The sequence below is a fragment of the Lonchura striata genome, chromosome 4A (genome assembly GCF_050655825.1).
Source record: "Lonchura striata isolate lonStrDom1 chromosome 4A, ASM5065582v1, whole genome shotgun sequence".
Lineage (NCBI taxonomy): Eukaryota > Metazoa > Chordata > Aves > Passeriformes > Estrildidae > Lonchura > Lonchura striata.
Window position 1 is genome coordinate 4240940 of NC_140742.1, and position 18478 is coordinate 4259417.

The window sequence follows — 18478 nt, forward strand, 5'->3', positions numbered from 1 at the left end:
TTGAAAGAAGGTCAATGGAGGGTTGGCTGTGATTCATTGTCGCAACACAGATCAGATGACAGAGACCTGATAATGTCAGTGCAGGAGTGTTTGCTGCATGTGGAAGCACTACTTGAAAGAAATTTTCTCAGCATCACCCTTTGAAGTAAAGTGGGACTGAAATTAAAAGCTCTCTCTCTCTCTCTCAGTTTAAAATCTTATCACACATACAACCTGCTGCTATTTCTGAACAAAGGAGAGGAAAGAACACTTAGCAGGAAAATAAAATGTGTCGTTGCTTTCACTGGCTTTGAGTGATGCAACATGACATTTAATCAACCTTTCCCCTCCATAATGTTTGGGGGGTGGTGGGGAAATTGTTTCATAAACAATAAGAAAGGTTATAATTAGAAATGAGCTGCAGCAGCTCAACTTCCTTGTTTATTTGCAGTATTCAAATGAGAGCTCAAGGATGAAATCACTGGGATTAACAGTTAGGAAAAACTTGTTAAAGTTTTAAGTGAAACACACATTGGATAGGATTTAAAACTGAAGAATGTTAGATGTTAAATAGTGCTTGGACTGTTGTCAGGTACCTGTTGAATTTGAAAATAGGAATATATGTAGGGACCAGATGCCTGGGAGGTCAGCATTAGAAGTCAGTGTTACAAAAACATATTGAATAGTCATAAACCTCTTACATTTACAGATGAGGACTATGTGTCACCTTTTTTCAATTCTTATCTCAGGTTATAGGGACAACTGGTTTACCAGAGCTGGTGGAGCTGATTGCTATTACTTACATAGATTTGGGTTTGTAGATCATTATGATCACAGAAGCTGACAAATAGCTTTTAAGTGACAGAAATGTTGTTCATTCCTAAAGCATAACTTGCTTGTCAGATATTCTACAGAAAAAGGTATGATAAAAAGGTAAATCTGCACATGATCTCTGGCTCAGACATTGTGTTCCTTTGGATGTTTCCCTGTGCATGCACATGTGTGTGTGTGTGAGAAAATTCGCTGTTTTAAGTCCTGTGTGTTAAATTGTTGAAACACTGGTAAAGTTATTCAGAAAAGTTTAATTTTAAAAAAGGTAATTTTCATGCCCCAAGAAAAAGTTCAGTTAAGCTAATTTGCTTTATTTATTTATGCAGTAAATGTTCTGATAGTGTGGAAGAGGACTCAATAGAATCAGCAGCAGAGGTTGCTTTACTGGGTATCTGTGTGCAGCCTCCTTTTTCTTTGTCTCATATATATGATGTAGCTTCATATGTCATACATGAGTGAAGTTTGTTCTTTTACAGCCAATTTTCCCCCTTAAAATCTGAGATTTGTATTCTCATTTAAGCTCACTGAATGGGTTAATTTCTGTGGTTTGCATTTCTGTCCCACTTCTATTTCTGTCCTTGTTCTATGGAGAACATTTGTGTTGTTCTTGAAACACCAGGACTCAGTTAATCCATTTGTGTGTCACTTAGAGATAAAGAGTATATTTAGTGATAAACAGAGTAACTCACTCTTGGAACAGTCTGATGCACTCATTTGTCAAGGAGCTTTCCCAAATCTCCTAACTTAATTTTCTATTTAATTTGTCAAATATTATTTTGTCAAAATAAACTTGGTTTTGGTAAAGGTGTCTTCCTAAGACAGAAACCCCACTGCAATAGGGTAGTAACTCCAGAATAATTCACAGTTTCATTTCTTTACGTATCAGGAGGTAAGAAACGTGGAGCTAAATGTGAGTGCTGTAAACTTATATTTTCTGTAAAAAGTGATCAGTTTATTGAAGGTGGGATGTCATTATCTGTATTGGCATTGCATGTGTAAACTGCATATACACCAGGTAGAATGTGTCAGTCTAGGATTTGGTGATCAGTTGAACTGGTTTAGGAGTTCACATATTCAAGAAATACACAGCTAAATTTAATGAAAGATACAAATATTGTGCTGTATAACTCAATTTTAACTTTGTGCATGCTTTTGTTATATCAATTTTTTTTTACTGTGGTTTGGTTCTTTTTAAACAGGTGCAAAGCTATTGTGGATCATTTTGGACAAAGAATAAGTGCCAACTATTTTATTGTGGAAGACAGTTACCTCTCAGAGAGCACATGCACAAATGTGTGTTACAGGTATGTGGTTAAGCAAAAACCACAGTTTTTTTAAATCATGGTGTGTAAAGTACCCTGCAGGTTAAACTGAGGAACCTCTTGTCCACTCCTTTATTTTTGCAGTACAGTTCAATTCTGTGCAAAGTATTTCTCTATTAACTGTGTACTTTCTATAGTCAGGTTTTCTTCAGTTGTCATTGAAATCAGATTCCCCCTTCCCATATAAAAATCCAAGAGCTCTAAATGTGTTAGGAATTTCATATTTGCCAAAATGTGTTTGGAAGGTGAAGGCGCCAGTTGCTGTCCTTGCTTTAAATTTGTTAATCTTTAGACAAGTACTAAACTTCCTTGGTTTCTGTGATTTGCTTGTTGCTGCCAGAAGCCCTGGGCATGGCCTGTGTGTCACAAGAGGGCAGGGGAGGGATCAGCAGAGCTGTGCTGGTGAGGGCAGAGCAGGATAACCCAGGAGCACAAACTGCAGGTGATGAGTGACCTCTGCCCTGCTGCATTTCCCCTTCATCCCACGGCTCCTGTGCTCTCTGGAATGGCACAAGGCCTTCATGTGCTGCTGCTAATCTTGATCAAGTAAGCAAAAGAACTTCCTAAAAAACAGAGGGGAGGCTGTTTGATACAATTGCACTGATTCATTTATTCATCACCTGTTTTGGTGGTTGAAAATACTACATTGATATTCCAGGGGTGTTTCTGCTTCAGCAACAGGCAAAATATCCCACTTAAAAATCATAGTAATAAAGGTTATGTAGTGAAATGGTCCTGGTATTACCAAACCTTTGACTCTAAATTGCTATTTTTTTACATCTTTGTTTTCATTTTGCATAATTAAATTTATTATATAATTATTTTTTACATCATTATTTTATTTAATTGTAGGCAGATCTCCAGGGCAGTGCTCATTACAGATCAGTCTGTATTGAACACAGACTCAGAGCAGCAGGTACACAACAATTCTGTATCACGTCTCGTGTGTTAATACTTCGTTGTTGGGAGGAATTAAGTCATTAATTCATTTTGTTTGTGCTTGAATCAAGATCTTTAGTCAGCTCTCTGTACTGGTAATTGTTTAATTTGTTTTAGTGTCTATGAAAGCTATTACAAATTTTAGTTTAGTTTAGTTCAGTGATTGGGATTTTCCTGTTTGGCTTACACTATAATTAATAGAGTTTCTAAGCTTCTGTCTTTAATTTTAATTTTGCTTGCTTTTTAATAAACTGTTACCCTGACTATTCAGTTAATTATTCATCTTGTCTAAAGTTCGTTTAAAGTTCCTTTGGTTTTTTTAAACATTCCTTTTTGCTGTTTGAAGTTCTCATTGTAGACTTTAAGATGCTTCTTTGGATCTGCTTTGTCAGTCTTTGCAGTCCTTAATTTTAGAGACTATTAATCAGAGTTGTGTTTGCTCTGTCGTCGCACACTAGAAAACCAAGCAGTGGGACTGCAGTTCCTTTTCAGCTGTGGTGAGGATGGTGGTGCTGCCCCATCCTCCAGGGCACTGTGATTTCTCTCAAGCTCTGCTTTCTGCTGCCAGGTGTCTGTCCTGACAGTGCCTCCCCTGGAGCCGGGCAGGGCAGCAGTTTGTGCCATCGAGCTCTGCTCCTCCACCATGACGTGCATGAAGGACACCTGTAAGTAAAGGAGCTTTTCCCCTTGGGCTCTGGCAGCTCTGGAGCACAACTGAAAATCTCTGCATGTTGTTCCTCTGCTGCTCAGAGCACAGGCAGCCGTGGCTTCCTGCCATTGTGGAGCTTCATGGACTCATTTTCACTTCCACAGGAATAAATCCTCATTCAGAAGATAAAAATAATAATCCAATGAAATCTTAATGAAAGATACAAATCTTGAATCTTCCTGGTAATCTGTCATTTGGTTTTTTTTTTAAATGGGCTCCCTTAGCTGAACTATTAAATGGAAATACCTGAAATCCACTGTATTTGGGAGCTTTTTATCTTCTGAAAGGATTCTGTTGTTGCTATTTTATATGAACTTGAAATAATTGAGCAATAGAATGTTCGTTTTGGGTATTTATTAGAATAGAATTACCTAATCCTTACCTAATTCTTTTTCACAAGAAAGAAGTAACTGTAATAATAACCAATTTATTTTGCTGTTAAATAGGCTTGAACTAAGTTCTTTGCATATAAAAGAAGAGTAAAGTAAATTATTAAGTCATTCAAAGTTATATTTCCTACTAAGTAATAGTAAAAAAACATAAGCTTGTAATTAATTGTCCTGAGGGTTCTGGTTAAGGAGATACAAGAGATGCTGAAAGAGTGCATTTTAGGTCATTAATTAATAACCTAGTGCTATAAAGCATGTTGTTAAAATATATCATTTAAATAGCTGATTTCTTTTTATTCAGGGTTCAGAAAATATATACAGCAGGAAGTGAAACTAATGAAGGATTGATGTTCCATAGATCTAAAGTATTAGTTTCAGGAAGATTTTTATGGTGCTGAAATATTTAGGTTTCTGTTACTTAGTTTTCTACATAAATTCCTTTCATTTCAGAAGAGAAGGTACTGCCTTCCTTAATGAAATTTGTCTTCATATATTGAAATAATAAAGTTCTATATTAGGCATAGCTGAGGTCCAGTTATGGGACATATTTCATAATTTTTTTAAAAAACTTTTACATCATTATCTGTAAATGGGTTTTAACCTGACTGATTTCTCCTTGGAACAATTATTTAAGATAAGTATACAAATACATCTACTCTTTGATCACAGTGCACAAATGACAGGCACATCATCTGTATTGCCACTTGAGTGGAACCAAACTCCTTCACTTGCCCTAAAAATGGAGACTGTAATGATGAAATCAGGAACTGAACTCATCGTTCTTCTTGCTGGGAGAATTACTTGAAGACAAATGTTGGCAACCACTGTAACTAATGCAGTTATACCTGAGTAAATCAAGTATAATCAAAATATATACTGATGACTGTGACTCATAACCATAACCTTAAAGATAATAAAAAAGATTTTATAGAAAGTAAATGGTGTGAACTTTAGTGATTTATAGCTGGGTTTTTTGAGGAAAGAATAGATTTTATTACAGGGATTGGAAGCATCTAGTTAAGGTTAGGGGGAAACTTTGATTATCACCACCCTTTTCCTTAGTTTAGTACATATTCCTTCAGACAGAAGGTTTAGTTGGGATTTAATAAAAAATTAATGTTTGAATAGAAACTGTATGTGTGCAACCTGAAAGCAGAGGCCCATGAAGGGTTAAATTTCTGTTCCTGATGGAACCAGGATCAAGATCTGTGTGATGTACTGGAAAATAATGAAAACAGCCAGGCTTCAGAGAGAAGAAACAAAAATGTCATCTAGATTTGAAATAATACCAGAGCTGGGCTCTGCTTTTAAATAAATCAGAAATTTGCAATAATGAAGAAAACACTGATCAGTTTAAATTTTGTACAGTGTTAAATTCCTTCAGGATTCTCTGATGGACACTTCTCTGGTGACAAGTTTCCAGGAGCAAATGAGTCCAGTAGGGTGGACCCATGAAAAGCTTCAAGGTGAGGCTTTTAAATGAATGAATGGCTGGAACATCAGGTGGGGTGAAGCAGCTGGTTCTGTGTCTGAGCAGGTGCCAGTGGCACAGAAGAGGGTCAGGAGCTGCATCAAGTGGTTGTTCAAGGAGGCAGCAACTGCAGAGTCTGCAAAACAGAACAAATAAAGGATTGTTCAGCCATAGTTCTCCCATCTAAGAAGTGGATGAATAAAATGTTGTGCAAAGGATTGCACAGTCATATGTACATCATGGGAGTAACTTAGAGAATTCTGAGGTGTTTGCAGAGAATTTCTCTGGGTGCTGTACATACACTGTGTGCCCATGGTACAGCACTTCCCTGGCTTAAAGGAAGGAATTTTGTGAAGAATTGTGATTTTTAAAAGCCTGCTGTGCATTATAAAAAATTTAAATGTTGTTTATCTATTTGTGTGTTGGTGAGTGGAATTAGTTTGTGTTCTCTTTCCCCAGATTTAGTCCATCTAACCTGTCCATCAACTAAAACTGCAAGGGAAGATTTAGAGCCTGTTGTACAGAAGTTATTCAATCTAAATACAGAAAAAGGTAAAAATAAATAAATGAGGTATTATGATACTATCTTGCATAAGTATAATTTATTAAAGTAGCTGTTACTGACTTGTTCAGTTTTGGATTAACTTCAGTATCCAAGGACATGATCATAAGTGTCTGGGACCTATTTATTTTTTTACATTTTCTTTTTTGCATGGAACATATTAGCTGTTCAGCACATCCTTGAAAGGTGCAGTAGTGAAATGAAATATTTGTGAAATTGTGGATGCTTCTTGGGTTGTTCTTGCCTCGTTCTCAGGCTGTTGCTCAGCCTCTTGTCTTCAAGTGTTTCCTTGTTTGCTGTTTGAATTGAAATTTTCTGGATTCTGCTGTAAGCAGTGGTAGCATAAAGTTGTTCTGTATTGTAATAACAAAGATAGATTTCCAATAATGAACTACTTGGCTCTAAATTCAAGGAAACATTGGCTACTTTGTTGAACTTTGGCCTTGATGTGGACACTTCCACACCCCAGAGGAAAGCAGCTGCTGATGAGCAGAAGGAATTGTTCCTGAAATACCTGTGTTAATTGCACACAAGTTTTTGAAATTTAATCCTGAGATCTTGAACCATATTCGTGGTAGATGCTCACAGAGTAGGTGATGTGCATTTGGGAGATGCAGCTGTGTTCTAACCCTGGCCAAAACAGTTGAAACACAGTTGTGCCCATGCTGCAAGGCAATAAATCACTCTTCTTCTGAGAGAAAACAATGCTCAGCTCCCAGTGACTGGGGTTTTGTTGGTATAAATGCAAGTTACTAAGATAAAATACTCATAATTGGTTTGCTTGTAATATTTAGAAAACAACTTGGATTTGTAAATAGAAAACTTTTTTAGACTGGAGAATTGCAAACATTTCTCGTTTGTATATGTGTTAACTTAAAGCCTGCTAATATTCACCTTTTAATATTTAACTTCTGTCTTCAATTTTCAAGACAATGCCATGTGTTTCAAAGACCTGGTGAAGAGAAGATCAGCTTAGTGTCTTCTAATCATTTGGGGAGGGGTGGCATTAATCTTCATGTTTAAAGTGATCCAGTTTTGAAATGATAGATTGTTTAGAAGCTGACTGAAATTCTTCTGTAGGAACTCTGTGATCATAGGGGTCCTCAGGTGCACTGAGGCACTGAAAAGCCAGTTTTCCCTGACACATAGGCCTTTTTATCATCAGGATGAGGTAGTGGTCGTATTTTAATTAAAATGTCAGAACAAATACTGTTGGAGTTATTGAAAATGAATCACCAGATAAAGTGAGCACTGGGCCATGGCAGGTCAAAGAGGCAAAGTCACCTGGAGAAGAGGACTTCATTCATTTTCCTGCCTAAATGAGGAAGAAGTAACTTTTATGAGCAATGTGAACTTTTAAATATATTAAAGAGCATCTTGCCCTGTATTAAGGCTCAGACTTTCACAGGCTGATGAATTTAATTTATATTTCAAACTGTTCAGTATGAGTGGCACCTATTTTTTTTTAACTATTTGACAGTTATAAAAAGATACTGAAGGAATAGCATAGATTTATCTCTTTTTTTGTAATTCAGTTGCTTTAAATACTGTTTTGAATGCTATAGTTGTCAAGAAGTTTCTGCTTTGGAAAGAAGTAAATCTCATAAGATCTTTTATAAGCTTCATTTACTTTAGAGGAGGAAAATACATGAAAGGGGACAGCAAATATTCCAAACAAATAGTATCTATCAAGCTCAGATTCTGTGGTCTGTGTTCCTCCATTGCATTGTGCTGTTCAGAAGTGACCTTCATCTTTCCAGAGATTTTTCTGCCTGTGTGCAGAGGGATCATAGGAATGTGCAAAGTACAGCAGGGAGGGACAGAGTATGAGCAAGCAAGTTAAGTTTGTGATGATTTTGTATTCTTGATGAGAATTGCAGCACAATGAGCGTAGATAAATACAAATTAGTCATTTATTTTCATTTAGCAGCACTGCCACAATTAGAGATTCTATGTAAAAAGTGTGAAAGGAGGGAAGAAATGACACATCAGAAATATCTGTGCACAGGGAATGCAGTGGCTGTGAGCTGGCAGAGCCCAGGGAGGACTTGCTGTCTGTCATGTGCTCTGGCAGTTTATCCCCAGTGCAGGAGATAATGTGAGAGGTGTTAAATTTAAACCAGGCTTCTTGGTAGGGTGCTGGTAGTGATAAGTGGTGCTGCTGTGGTGGAGGGTGTGCAGAGAGTAGAGTTTGCATAGCTGTGCTTGGAAAGGAAAGAGAAACAATGATGAAGGAGAATCTCAGAAAATTAAATAGTTGACTTTTTGAAGAACAAAAATACTTTATTACAGTAATTCCATGGTAAAAATTTGATTTCCAGTGTCCTAGATTCCATATTTATCTTATCACACAACAACATTGATTACTGAAAACACTCCTTTTCCTTTTCAGAGACTGAAAATGAAGAACTGGAGAAACCCAGAGTCCTCTGGGCAGTCTACTTCAACATGAGAGATTCCTCAGGAGTTGAGAAGAGTTCCTATGCTGGCTTACCCTCCAATGTCTATGTCTGCTCTGGGCCAGACTCTGCTTTAGGAAATGACTGTGCTGTCAAACAGGTTGGGCAGAGCAGGTTTTGGTTGCAGAATTATAATTCTAATGTAATATATATGATAATATACATGATAACTCTGCAAAATTATAAAATTAGGTAGATGGAGATATCAGGAAATAGTCGCAGGCTTTCACCTGGAAGGTAAAGGAAGAGGTATAGTACAAATCAAAGCCAGAAAATCCAGTCTACAGTTCAAGTTGGAAGGATCACTAAAGAAGTTTAATACTTGTAGGGCAGTCCCAAACCAGAAACTTATTGGGAGAAAAACCCAGCACAATTCCAGTGTGGTAGATTAGGCCTCCTCTCTGTTTTCCTTCTCTTTGACTTGGTATCACTGTATTAAAAAATTTTCCTTTCAGAGATCCCCTGGATAAAGAAGGTACAAATTCCTGGCAGGAGAACACTTCACAGCTTTGGAGGATGAAGTGTCTCTAGGCATTTTTAAAGCTGTATTTTTAATAGCCATGTTCAGACAATGTGCATGCCATCTTCTAGCCAGTTGCAGGATTTTTTATGACTTAAGTCATAAACCTCTTAAAAATAAGGTTTTGAAGTGGAAAGGCTGACATAGCCTGAACTGCAGGGTCAGAACAGTGTCATTAAGGGCTAATAGTATCCTTAATTTTGCTTTACAAGGCAATAATTTGCCTCTCAGAGGGATAAAGACCTGTAAAGACAAAAAATAATGCAAGACAATTATTATGGTAGCACTTTTAAATTGTAAATTAGTACCTTTCTAAGTCTGATTTTTTCTAACTGATGTTTAAAACAGGGTATGTTAAAAACTGATTAAATACACTTAAAACTTATTTCTGATTTTAATATTTCTAACATTCAGATTTGTCTTCCCTTAAGAGGTTTTCTTCATATCAGTGAACAATGATGGAATAGATCAGGCCCTGTTTAAGTATTCTTGGTGCTGTAGTTCAGCTTTTATGTTCAAACTGTTGGCCATCAGTGAGAGAGATGCCAGGCAGATCTCTGAGGAGGAACCATCAAGAGCCTAAATCACTGCCTTTCAGACAAAAACAGAGAGAGGCTGTGTTTTTTGAACCTGACTTAAATTTTGAAACAAATGGTCACAAGAAGTGAAAAGAGGAAAATATTTCAGTGTAAACATGTTTATAATTGGAAGTCATGTGTGAGAGCAAAATGAAGACAAGGCTGAAGATGAAGCAGGAGTCACACCATGCAGGGACCTTGTAGACAAGAGGAGGAGGGAAATAGCTGTAAGTTGGTGTGTCTTCCACTCCCAAATCACTCTCACCCTCCTAGGAATGGGATGGAATCTCCAAGCAGGAGATATTTGCAAACTCACGGATCAGAACAGCTTAAAAAAAACCCCAGTGTGTGTATTAGTCTTAAAGATAGCTTTGAAAATTATATCTGATTCCTGTAATCATTTTGGGATTAGTGTTTCAGCGATACTTGCTGTGATTTATTTTCTTCATTCCCATCAGTATTACTGAATTCTGTTTGTCATGCTGTGTGATTGCACTGCTGATACATTATTGGCAAGGCAGGACCACAGCTCTTACAGACAACTCTCCATCTATGCCTGATACACAAATTACTGCCCACTTGTTTTATTGTAATTCTGTGTTCAGTTCCTGCTGTGATACTGAATTAATGCTGATGGTTGCATTTACTTGCCCCGAGGACAGGCTAAATGAAATGGAGATGCCATTTATGATCTTTTCAAACTCCCTGTGTGTGGAGCTAGTAAAGCATATGGCTTCCAGTTTTCTGTTTTCACTGCTGCAACCTGACATGAATTATTATGAGCTAAAGTAATATATTCCCTGCCATATTTCAGACTTCTGAGGCATCTTCATGGTCATGAGAGGATGTACTAAAACTGTCAGGCCAATATTTGTCCTTTAACCTCTTTATTTTCTATATCTGGAAGGATTTCAGAGTTAATCAAGTGTTGGTACTTTGGTTGTGGTCCCTGTAAAAGTTGCTGTGAAAGTCCCCAGAGTTTATCCACAAGTTGGAATGCAATAAAACAGGAACAGAATTTAGTTTTGAATAACTCCAACTTACTGGAGTTGCTGTGCAAGGGCTTTACATGCCTGTGTCTTAATGCTGGATTCAACTGGATACGCATTTCTCAGCTGATACTATGAAATATTGAAGGACTTATTGTCTACCTTAATTACTTACATTAAATATCAAAGTGTTACAATGAAAGAGTTGTTAAATTATTATTGTTTATTCTGTATTGCTTCAGCTGGATAAAGTTAACTTAAAAACTTGGGAGACCTGAAAGTGCTCTATTACCGTTAAGTTGTTTAGTTGTAATCAGTGTCATGATGTCCTACATAACGTTGTTCCCATGAGAATTTCTTCCCAGGTTCAACCTCATAACTGTTAGGCTGTTTTTGGAGTGGATATTTGCTGACTGATTGGACTGAATAATTGTTGAGAACTGCATAGCAAATGTTTGTCTGCTATCATTTGTCATGTATTTAGTTCAAAATACAACATCTTCCCTCAGTATTCTGTTAAATACAATAATAATTTAAATGTATTTTTGGAGTAGCAAGGACAAGTGCAAACTTGAAATTAAAAGTTTTCCTCTTGCTTTCAAAAGGTTAAACCCCAGCTTTTCAGGATATTGTACCCCCTTGCTCCCCAGACTTACTAGGCAAGGCTTTCAAATGACAAAACTACGGTTTTGAAGTAGAGAACAGAATTGTCCCATTTTTCCTATATTAATACAGAAAGTTTGAAACTGTTTTTCATGAGTATGGAGGAGTAAAATTTAGGAAGGAGAATGAAAAATGAAATTGAACTGAGAGTAGACAGGGTCGTTTAAGCAGTTAAAATTGGAGTCCTGCACCCACGAGGTGCTGATGGAAAGCCAGAGCTGGTGGGAGTGGGGTTCATCCAGAGAGCTCTTGGGGATGAGCTCAGGGCTGGATTCATCCACAGACAACTCCCTCCTGTCCAGGGTTGCTCATGGTGAGTGGGCCTTTGCAGGTGGCAGGGCAGGCCTGGAGCAGTGGCAGGGTTAAATGCATCCCTGCAGTCCTGCTGTGGGAGCTCTCAGCACAGCTGCCTTTGGGGAGTGCCAAGGGAACATTCCTGTGCCTTCTGAGAAACCCAGCCCACACCCAGCATCTGCTTCAGGTGTCTGGGTTTGCCTTGGCAGGGCTTGGAAGAGGAAGCCTCGATGGAAATATGATTTCCAATGATGGAGAGCATGTGGGTTCAGTAAATAAATTCCAAACATCTCAGGCTTTTTTTTTTTAATTACTTTATTACTTTAAATAACTTTTTTGAATTTTCTTATTACTTTATTACTTTTAAATTACTTTTAAAATTTATTTATAAGATAACCATATAGATGGGTTATTTGTACATGTATAAGTTTTTTAACACTAGTTAATAGAGCTTCTTGCATTCTTGTGTTTTAAAGCATTTTTGGCATCCTTTGTACAAAATGTCTGGTTCTCTGGAATCCTAAGGTTGTATTCCATTGGTTCTTTTTTTCTCCCAGATTTTGTACTTGTATTGTGCATGTTGGAATAACAACCACACTGGTGTTCCAAGAATATGTTTCTTTTTAATATTTTCTATTGTAGTGGCCAAAAAACTTGTTGGTCTTATTTGATTTCTAAACCTTGATGGCATGAAGAGCAGGTGCCATTGTAAATTAAGTCATTGAACTAGATCTGTGTTTTTTATCTAAAACACAGTTCTTTTCACACATACAGGTCTGTGCACCTTGGAATTATAGATTATAGATAGGAGTTTTATATAAACCACAAATGTATTGGGATGTATTTTCAATGATAATATTCCTTTGGATAAGAGTACTTCTCAGCTGTGCTGTATGTTTAAGCTGTTCAGAAAAGGAGAAATAGAATTTTTTTGCTGTTTTTTAATCTAAGAAGGAAACCCATCTAGCCATGATATGGATGGTACATGTGTACAGTTCCCTGGGTTTCCTTGTGAAGTGATCCCTCTCTCTGGAAAGAGCCAAGATCTTTCTCATGCTTTGCCTTGCACTGCAGCAAGGGATAGTTTTATAGTGCAGAAGATCAGTTTGCTTCCAGAAAAATCCTCTTTCTTGTTCTCAATGCAACACAGAATGACCAGCATTTTTTACAAAGCCCCCTGCTGTGACTTCCTAGTAGAACAATGTAAAAAGATAAATTGCTTTTTCTCTTTCGAGGTCTGCAAGAAGGAATGGATTTCCCATGTGTTTACAATACTGTCAAAGTACTAAATCACTATTGATTTGAAAGAACGGAGGTTAATCTTAAATATCTGTAAAATATTGCCTCAGGGTGTTACATTTCAAGGTAAAGTTTGTTATTCTTCTTTTTCCTGAATAGGCTGAGACCATTTTCCGGGAAATGTTTCCAACAGAGGAATTTTGCCCCCCACCACCGAATCCAGAAGATATTATTTATGATGAAGATGAGATTGAGCCAGAAGAGTCTGGATTGAATAATTCACCAGAGACAAAGCCTGAAACCTCAGCTGAGGAGAGCAGTAGTGAAGGTGGTGCTTCTGTTACAAGGGAAGAATGAATGAAGGAATGAATGAATGAGTGAATGAATGAACAGTGTTCTCTTAGGAGAAGAGGAGGTTGACCCAAACTAGTGCATAAGAGAGGAAGGGTAACAAAAAGAGGTTTTAAACCCCCAGAGATGTGTTATTTGCCATTGCCTTACTTTCCTTAGCTTGGATCATCTTTTTAAAGTCGTTTCATTGATAGCTGAGACACTTTTAAACAGTCAGAGGCCCACCAGATCCAGTGGGGTTTGTATCTAAACAAAAAAATACAGAATGAAGCATCTGAATTGAAAATGCTAAAATAGGATTCATGATTTATTGAGATGATTTGGTTTTGTTTTACAACTTGGAAAGATTCCTCCATCTTTTAAGGAGGAAGTCAAAGCTAAGCAAAAGAAAAAAAGTGCAAGTTTGATTACCGGTTAGATGATTTCTCCTAAAAATCCCTGGATCTCTGCTAATTAAACAGCTGAAGGTGAGATTCACCATCTGCCCTTCACAGTGGTCTTATGAATGGAATTTAAAGGCAATAATATTGACAGTTCTGCAGTGGCTTTATTGTATGGTTTTGAAACTGATGCCATAACCATGTAGGAAATATAATCCAGATGTTCCTCTCATGGAACTATTTTACATTCAGTTTTTTTAGTAAGACCTAACAGATGACACATTTTCTCTAGTGACTTCATTTACTGGAGTCAGGAGAATGGCAGAATTTAAACTTAATGCCAGATTTGCCAGCAAAATTCAGTCATAAATGGAGCATTCCTGTTATTAGCCCCCTGGATTTGTTGCACTGTTTGGGCCTTTAGTAAAGTCAGTAGTTACTTTTTGGAAGTTTGGGGTCTGAGAGGTTTAAATGACCATCAGCTGCGGGAGTTTGTGGTGAAAAGAAGGTTCAGCTGATAATTCCAAAGGTTTGTGTTGATCCCAGTTAATAGGATTAAAATTAGTGTGATAACTATAAACTATGCATTTTGTAATGATAAACCATGAAGCATTTATACAATAAAATGTATCGAACTATTTATAAACCTAGTTTGTATTAAAAACTACAAAATGAGAAAGCTGTTGTAAATTACCATGTTAAACTTGCACTTCTTCTGAACCATGCTTGAAATCATATATAGAAAGTATTTATCATGTACTTAAAGATTTACTTTAAAATGCACACCCAGTAGTTCAGTAGTATCTCTAGAGTTGGTGAGTTGGGGTTTAAACTTCTTCATGAAGGTAGAGCCAGTTCCAGGAGTGCTTAAATACTGTAAGTAAATAAAAAATGCCACTGGGTCATGAACATGGAGCTCTGCCTGGCCGTGCCACAGCCAGGCTTCTGTACAGTCCTGTGGTGCCTGTGCCTGCCCTGAACCTGGCTCCAAGCCAGAAAGGGGAATTTATTTATTTTTTTACATCATAACTGATCCTGTTCTCTTTGTCCTGCATCGTGCCCACTGTCCAGTTTGCATTTCAGGGTTAGTGTTTGCACCCTTTGTCAGATAGGTACTGGTATGTGTGTGTCTGTGTGTGCATAATCCCAGAGTCCTCAGAAGAACACGTGGCTGGAATGTTCCCAGTGTTCAACAGCTGTAACCTCTGGATGCTTGTGACTGAGCAGTTATTTATATATAAACATATATATATATAAAGAAGCAGGCTGCCTCTTCATTTAGCTGTAATTTCTCTGTGTATTGGGAAGCATGAGTGTATGGTGCTTTTATTTAACATCTGCCGATCTAGAAAAGAGATAAGTGGAGGGACCTATCCCTGTCTGTCTCTCAAAAACAGGGATCATAGTTGAATCTCTCATCTGTGTTTACAAGGAAATCTCTTGACGAAAATTAAAGGTTTGCTTGCAAGTGTATGGTCCTGTGTTTTCTTTCAACTTTTTTTCAAAGAAAAACAGTTCACTTTCAGCTGGGATTTCCTGAGAATTCCCCTGGCTGCTTTCAGCACAAGGATACCTGTAATTGCCAATATGGGTACCTGTGTTGTCAAGTTTATATCAATTCCTGTCTGAGTGCTCTGTGTCCATGTGAAGCTAGGTTTGGAAATGGCTCAGATTTGATTTGAGATCTGATGGGATGATGTACACGTTGGAGGCTATGACTTTACACTACATTGATTGCTTAAAAACTGTTTTCATGTCTCTTTCGTAGGGTGAATGGAAGCATTAAATGTTTTTCCTATGGTACTTGAGTACCCAATAGCTCACTTGCAGGAGCAGTAGATCAGACTGTTGATGCTGGTATTTTACAGAAATCATGCTCTGAACTGCATTTTGTTCTTTCTTTAAATGGTGTAAGCATGCAAAGTGAAGGTTGGGCTTTTTTGAAGTAGTTTTTAAGGCTTGTCATACAGGATGTATTCAAAAGATAACATGACTTTTTAAAAACTGGCAATTTATCTGTGGGATTATTAATAAATCAAGTTAAAGAAAGATAAGGTTAATTGAATTTTTAAACAAGTAGCTGTATTATCCTTCAAGCACCTTGGAGCTCATACAATATTCACACCTTTTTTTTTCCTAAGGAGTGCTTTGATATGTTTGAATTCCTTTTCTAATGAGTACTTTCTTTTTAAGTTGGTTAATTGGATTAACCCTTCATATTCAAAGAGTCCATTTGATGCCATTTTCCCTTCTGTGGCATTGCCTGGGCTGTAGGATGCAGGTGGTTACTGCTCCTTTGGAGGCATTTTCAGCCATGAAGCTGCTTCGTCTGCTTTTTCTGGTGATGATGATGCTTAGGGCCATTTGACAGGTAATCATTAGAACTTGGATCCTTGCAGACTATGGGGTCTTTTTTCCCATCATTGCAGGGGGATTTATGTGGGCAACTCCTATTAATGTTAATGGGACTTGCATGTGTAAATCCTCCTTGCATCAATGGGAAAATTGACCCCTGAAACAAAATATCTGCCTGTTAGACTTGCTGATTCAGAAACATCCAGGCACTGCCAGCTCCTCTGTGGAAATGTGCTGGGACGTGTTTCACAGGAATGCTCTGGGGGAATATTCAGGATTTTCTCTTTTACATTGTATTTTATATTTTCCACAGACTATATCTTGTCAGAGTTACCCCAGTGATTCTCTTTGTGTAGCTGAGAAATGCAATTTCCCATTCAATACAGGTTGCACAGCTCCTTGGATTTGATCTAATTTTATTTTAGCCCCCTCTCTCTCCCGTCTAAATCTTTTTGCTTCAGCAGTGTGTTGCAACAGCTTAATTTCAAGAATAATTTGCTAGTGATGTATTGATTAATGACAAGTCAGAAGTATTAATGTACTGTTTTCACACAATAAGAGACTGGGTCACTTACAATCCATAATCTCCACTAGAGAAAGGATAAAATTAATTTCCTCAACACTCATATATGTGCTTCAATACCTTGGCAGTACAAATGAGAATGTATTTTATCTGTGGATAAGTTTATTCATCCTGTATTGTGTATGGTGTCATTCACACAGTTATTTATATAGATATTTTATATAATCTCTGCAGTGCATTTTTGGGTTTTGCTTATCTGGTGATTTTATATCAGTAGCAAGTCATCCTTTGGATGTAAAAAGTCTGGTGTGGAACTACAGCTACCCTAAACTGCCCCAGAGATCTCTCCTGGCTTTCCTGCCTCAGTGAGTGCTCTCTTCAGCCATTAATTAGCAATCAGCTCTGCAGATCCTGGTGGGTTGTCTTCTGTTCATGTTCCTTTTTAATTTTTTCTGAGGCTTTTGTGCCTGCCATTAAATGCAGTTGCTGATTTGCCAGTAAGGGGAGTAATTTGCTGATATCACATCATGAAACAGTTGATCTGTGTGTGTGTCTACAGTTCCTAACAATTCTTCTCCTATGGGGGTATATATATGAGTATTATATGACAAAATAATTAATTCATGAAAGCTTATCACTTAAACCTTTGCAGAAACCAACCACTACAGAAAATCCAAAAGTTAGAATTACCTGTGTTGCCAGAATTGTCAAAAATATGTGGGAGAGTTGTGGTGGCAAGGCAATTGCCTGCATTCCTTGGGTAAGCAATAATGCCAAGTACCTGTGGTAAGATGGAGAAGTGACACTGGAAGTTCCAGACACTGATACAAAACATTCATTTATTGCAATCCAATTTAATAGTAATCTTGCTGCAATTATCAGATAGAAATCTTAGCTTAAGTGTATGATTTCAATAACTTTATTTGGATCAGAAGTTGCCATAGAAGGATTATTTAAGCTGCAGAGGTGAATGGTAGGAAGTGGTCTGCATGTGAAATTCACTTTGTCAGCCTCATCCCCAGCAACAGAAGAACTTGTGGTGGAAATAGAACTTATTAGCAATTCCACCATTATGTTTATTTACAGGCTGCCAGTTCCTATTTGTAAGAGTGAATGTTTCTTCAAAATCTGGCTGGGGAGCCCAGCAGGAATGTTGTAAATCCCACTGACATCCAAGATTCAGAAAGTTGACAGCAAAGTATCAAGAAGATGCAGTTGTTGACTGCATGGGAGTTCTGATCAGAGGGGACTTTAATAGAAAATACTCCTGCTGTCACAATTCCAACAGACAATTTATTTTACACTATTTGCAAAAGAGATGGAAAGTATCAACCTGAGTGTATATCAGACCCAGATGGATTTGACTAAACAATTCAGGAAGTTCAGAGCACTCACATTTTTAGGTGGAGATTTTCAGGATCTCGTACTTCCTTCTGAAGGGCCACCCCATAATTCTTTGTATATTTGGGCTCTGGAGAAGGCCTTAGTGCTGTTCCTACATTCTGTAGGGTTAGGACTTCAGGAAGTGAGGCAGGCCATGCCTGTGGACCTCCTGAATCAGCCCAGGCTTCTCTGCTGGTGTGGCAGCAGCTGGTGCCAAACAAATGCACCTTTGGCTTTGGGAGAGCTTTTGTGCTGCTCCAGCTTCTGGAAGCTTCTCTCATGAGCTCTGTCTCACTCTTTTGGCGTGAGCATGAAGCTGCTCTGGAAATGCTCTGTGGGGAGGGGTTGTTGGAGAGCTGAGGTCAGTAATGAGAAAACATCTGGGTAATGCTGCACCAGACTGCAGCTCACCCGTGCCTCAAAACCTGGTCACAAACCACCAAACCAGTGTGGGTAACTGTACCTGAGCTGATAATTGTACCTGAGCTGGATGTCTAGAGTGAGGAACAAGTTTTTAATCACTGGAAACTTGAGTCTGAGAA

At 37.8% G+C, this 18478-nt stretch overlaps 1 protein-coding gene across 1 annotated transcript in view; it reads left to right on the forward strand.

Moving 5' to 3' along the window:
- Nucleotides 1-15148, forward strand: part of CHM (CHM Rab escort protein) — a 53303-nt gene extending 38155 nt beyond the window's left edge. The window contains exons 10-15 of the mRNA XM_021531420.3: nucleotides 2010-2114; nucleotides 2985-3048; nucleotides 3640-3736; nucleotides 6100-6192; nucleotides 8595-8761; nucleotides 13104-15148. Coding sequence (XP_021387095.2) covers nucleotides 2010-2114; nucleotides 2985-3048; nucleotides 3640-3736; nucleotides 6100-6192; nucleotides 8595-8761; nucleotides 13104-13301 — 724 coding nt within the window. The 3' untranslated portion in view covers nucleotides 13302-15148. The remainder of the gene's footprint in view (nucleotides 1-2009; nucleotides 2115-2984; nucleotides 3049-3639; nucleotides 3737-6099; nucleotides 6193-8594; nucleotides 8762-13103) is intronic.
- The last annotated feature ends 3330 nt before the right edge of the window (nucleotides 15149-18478 follow it).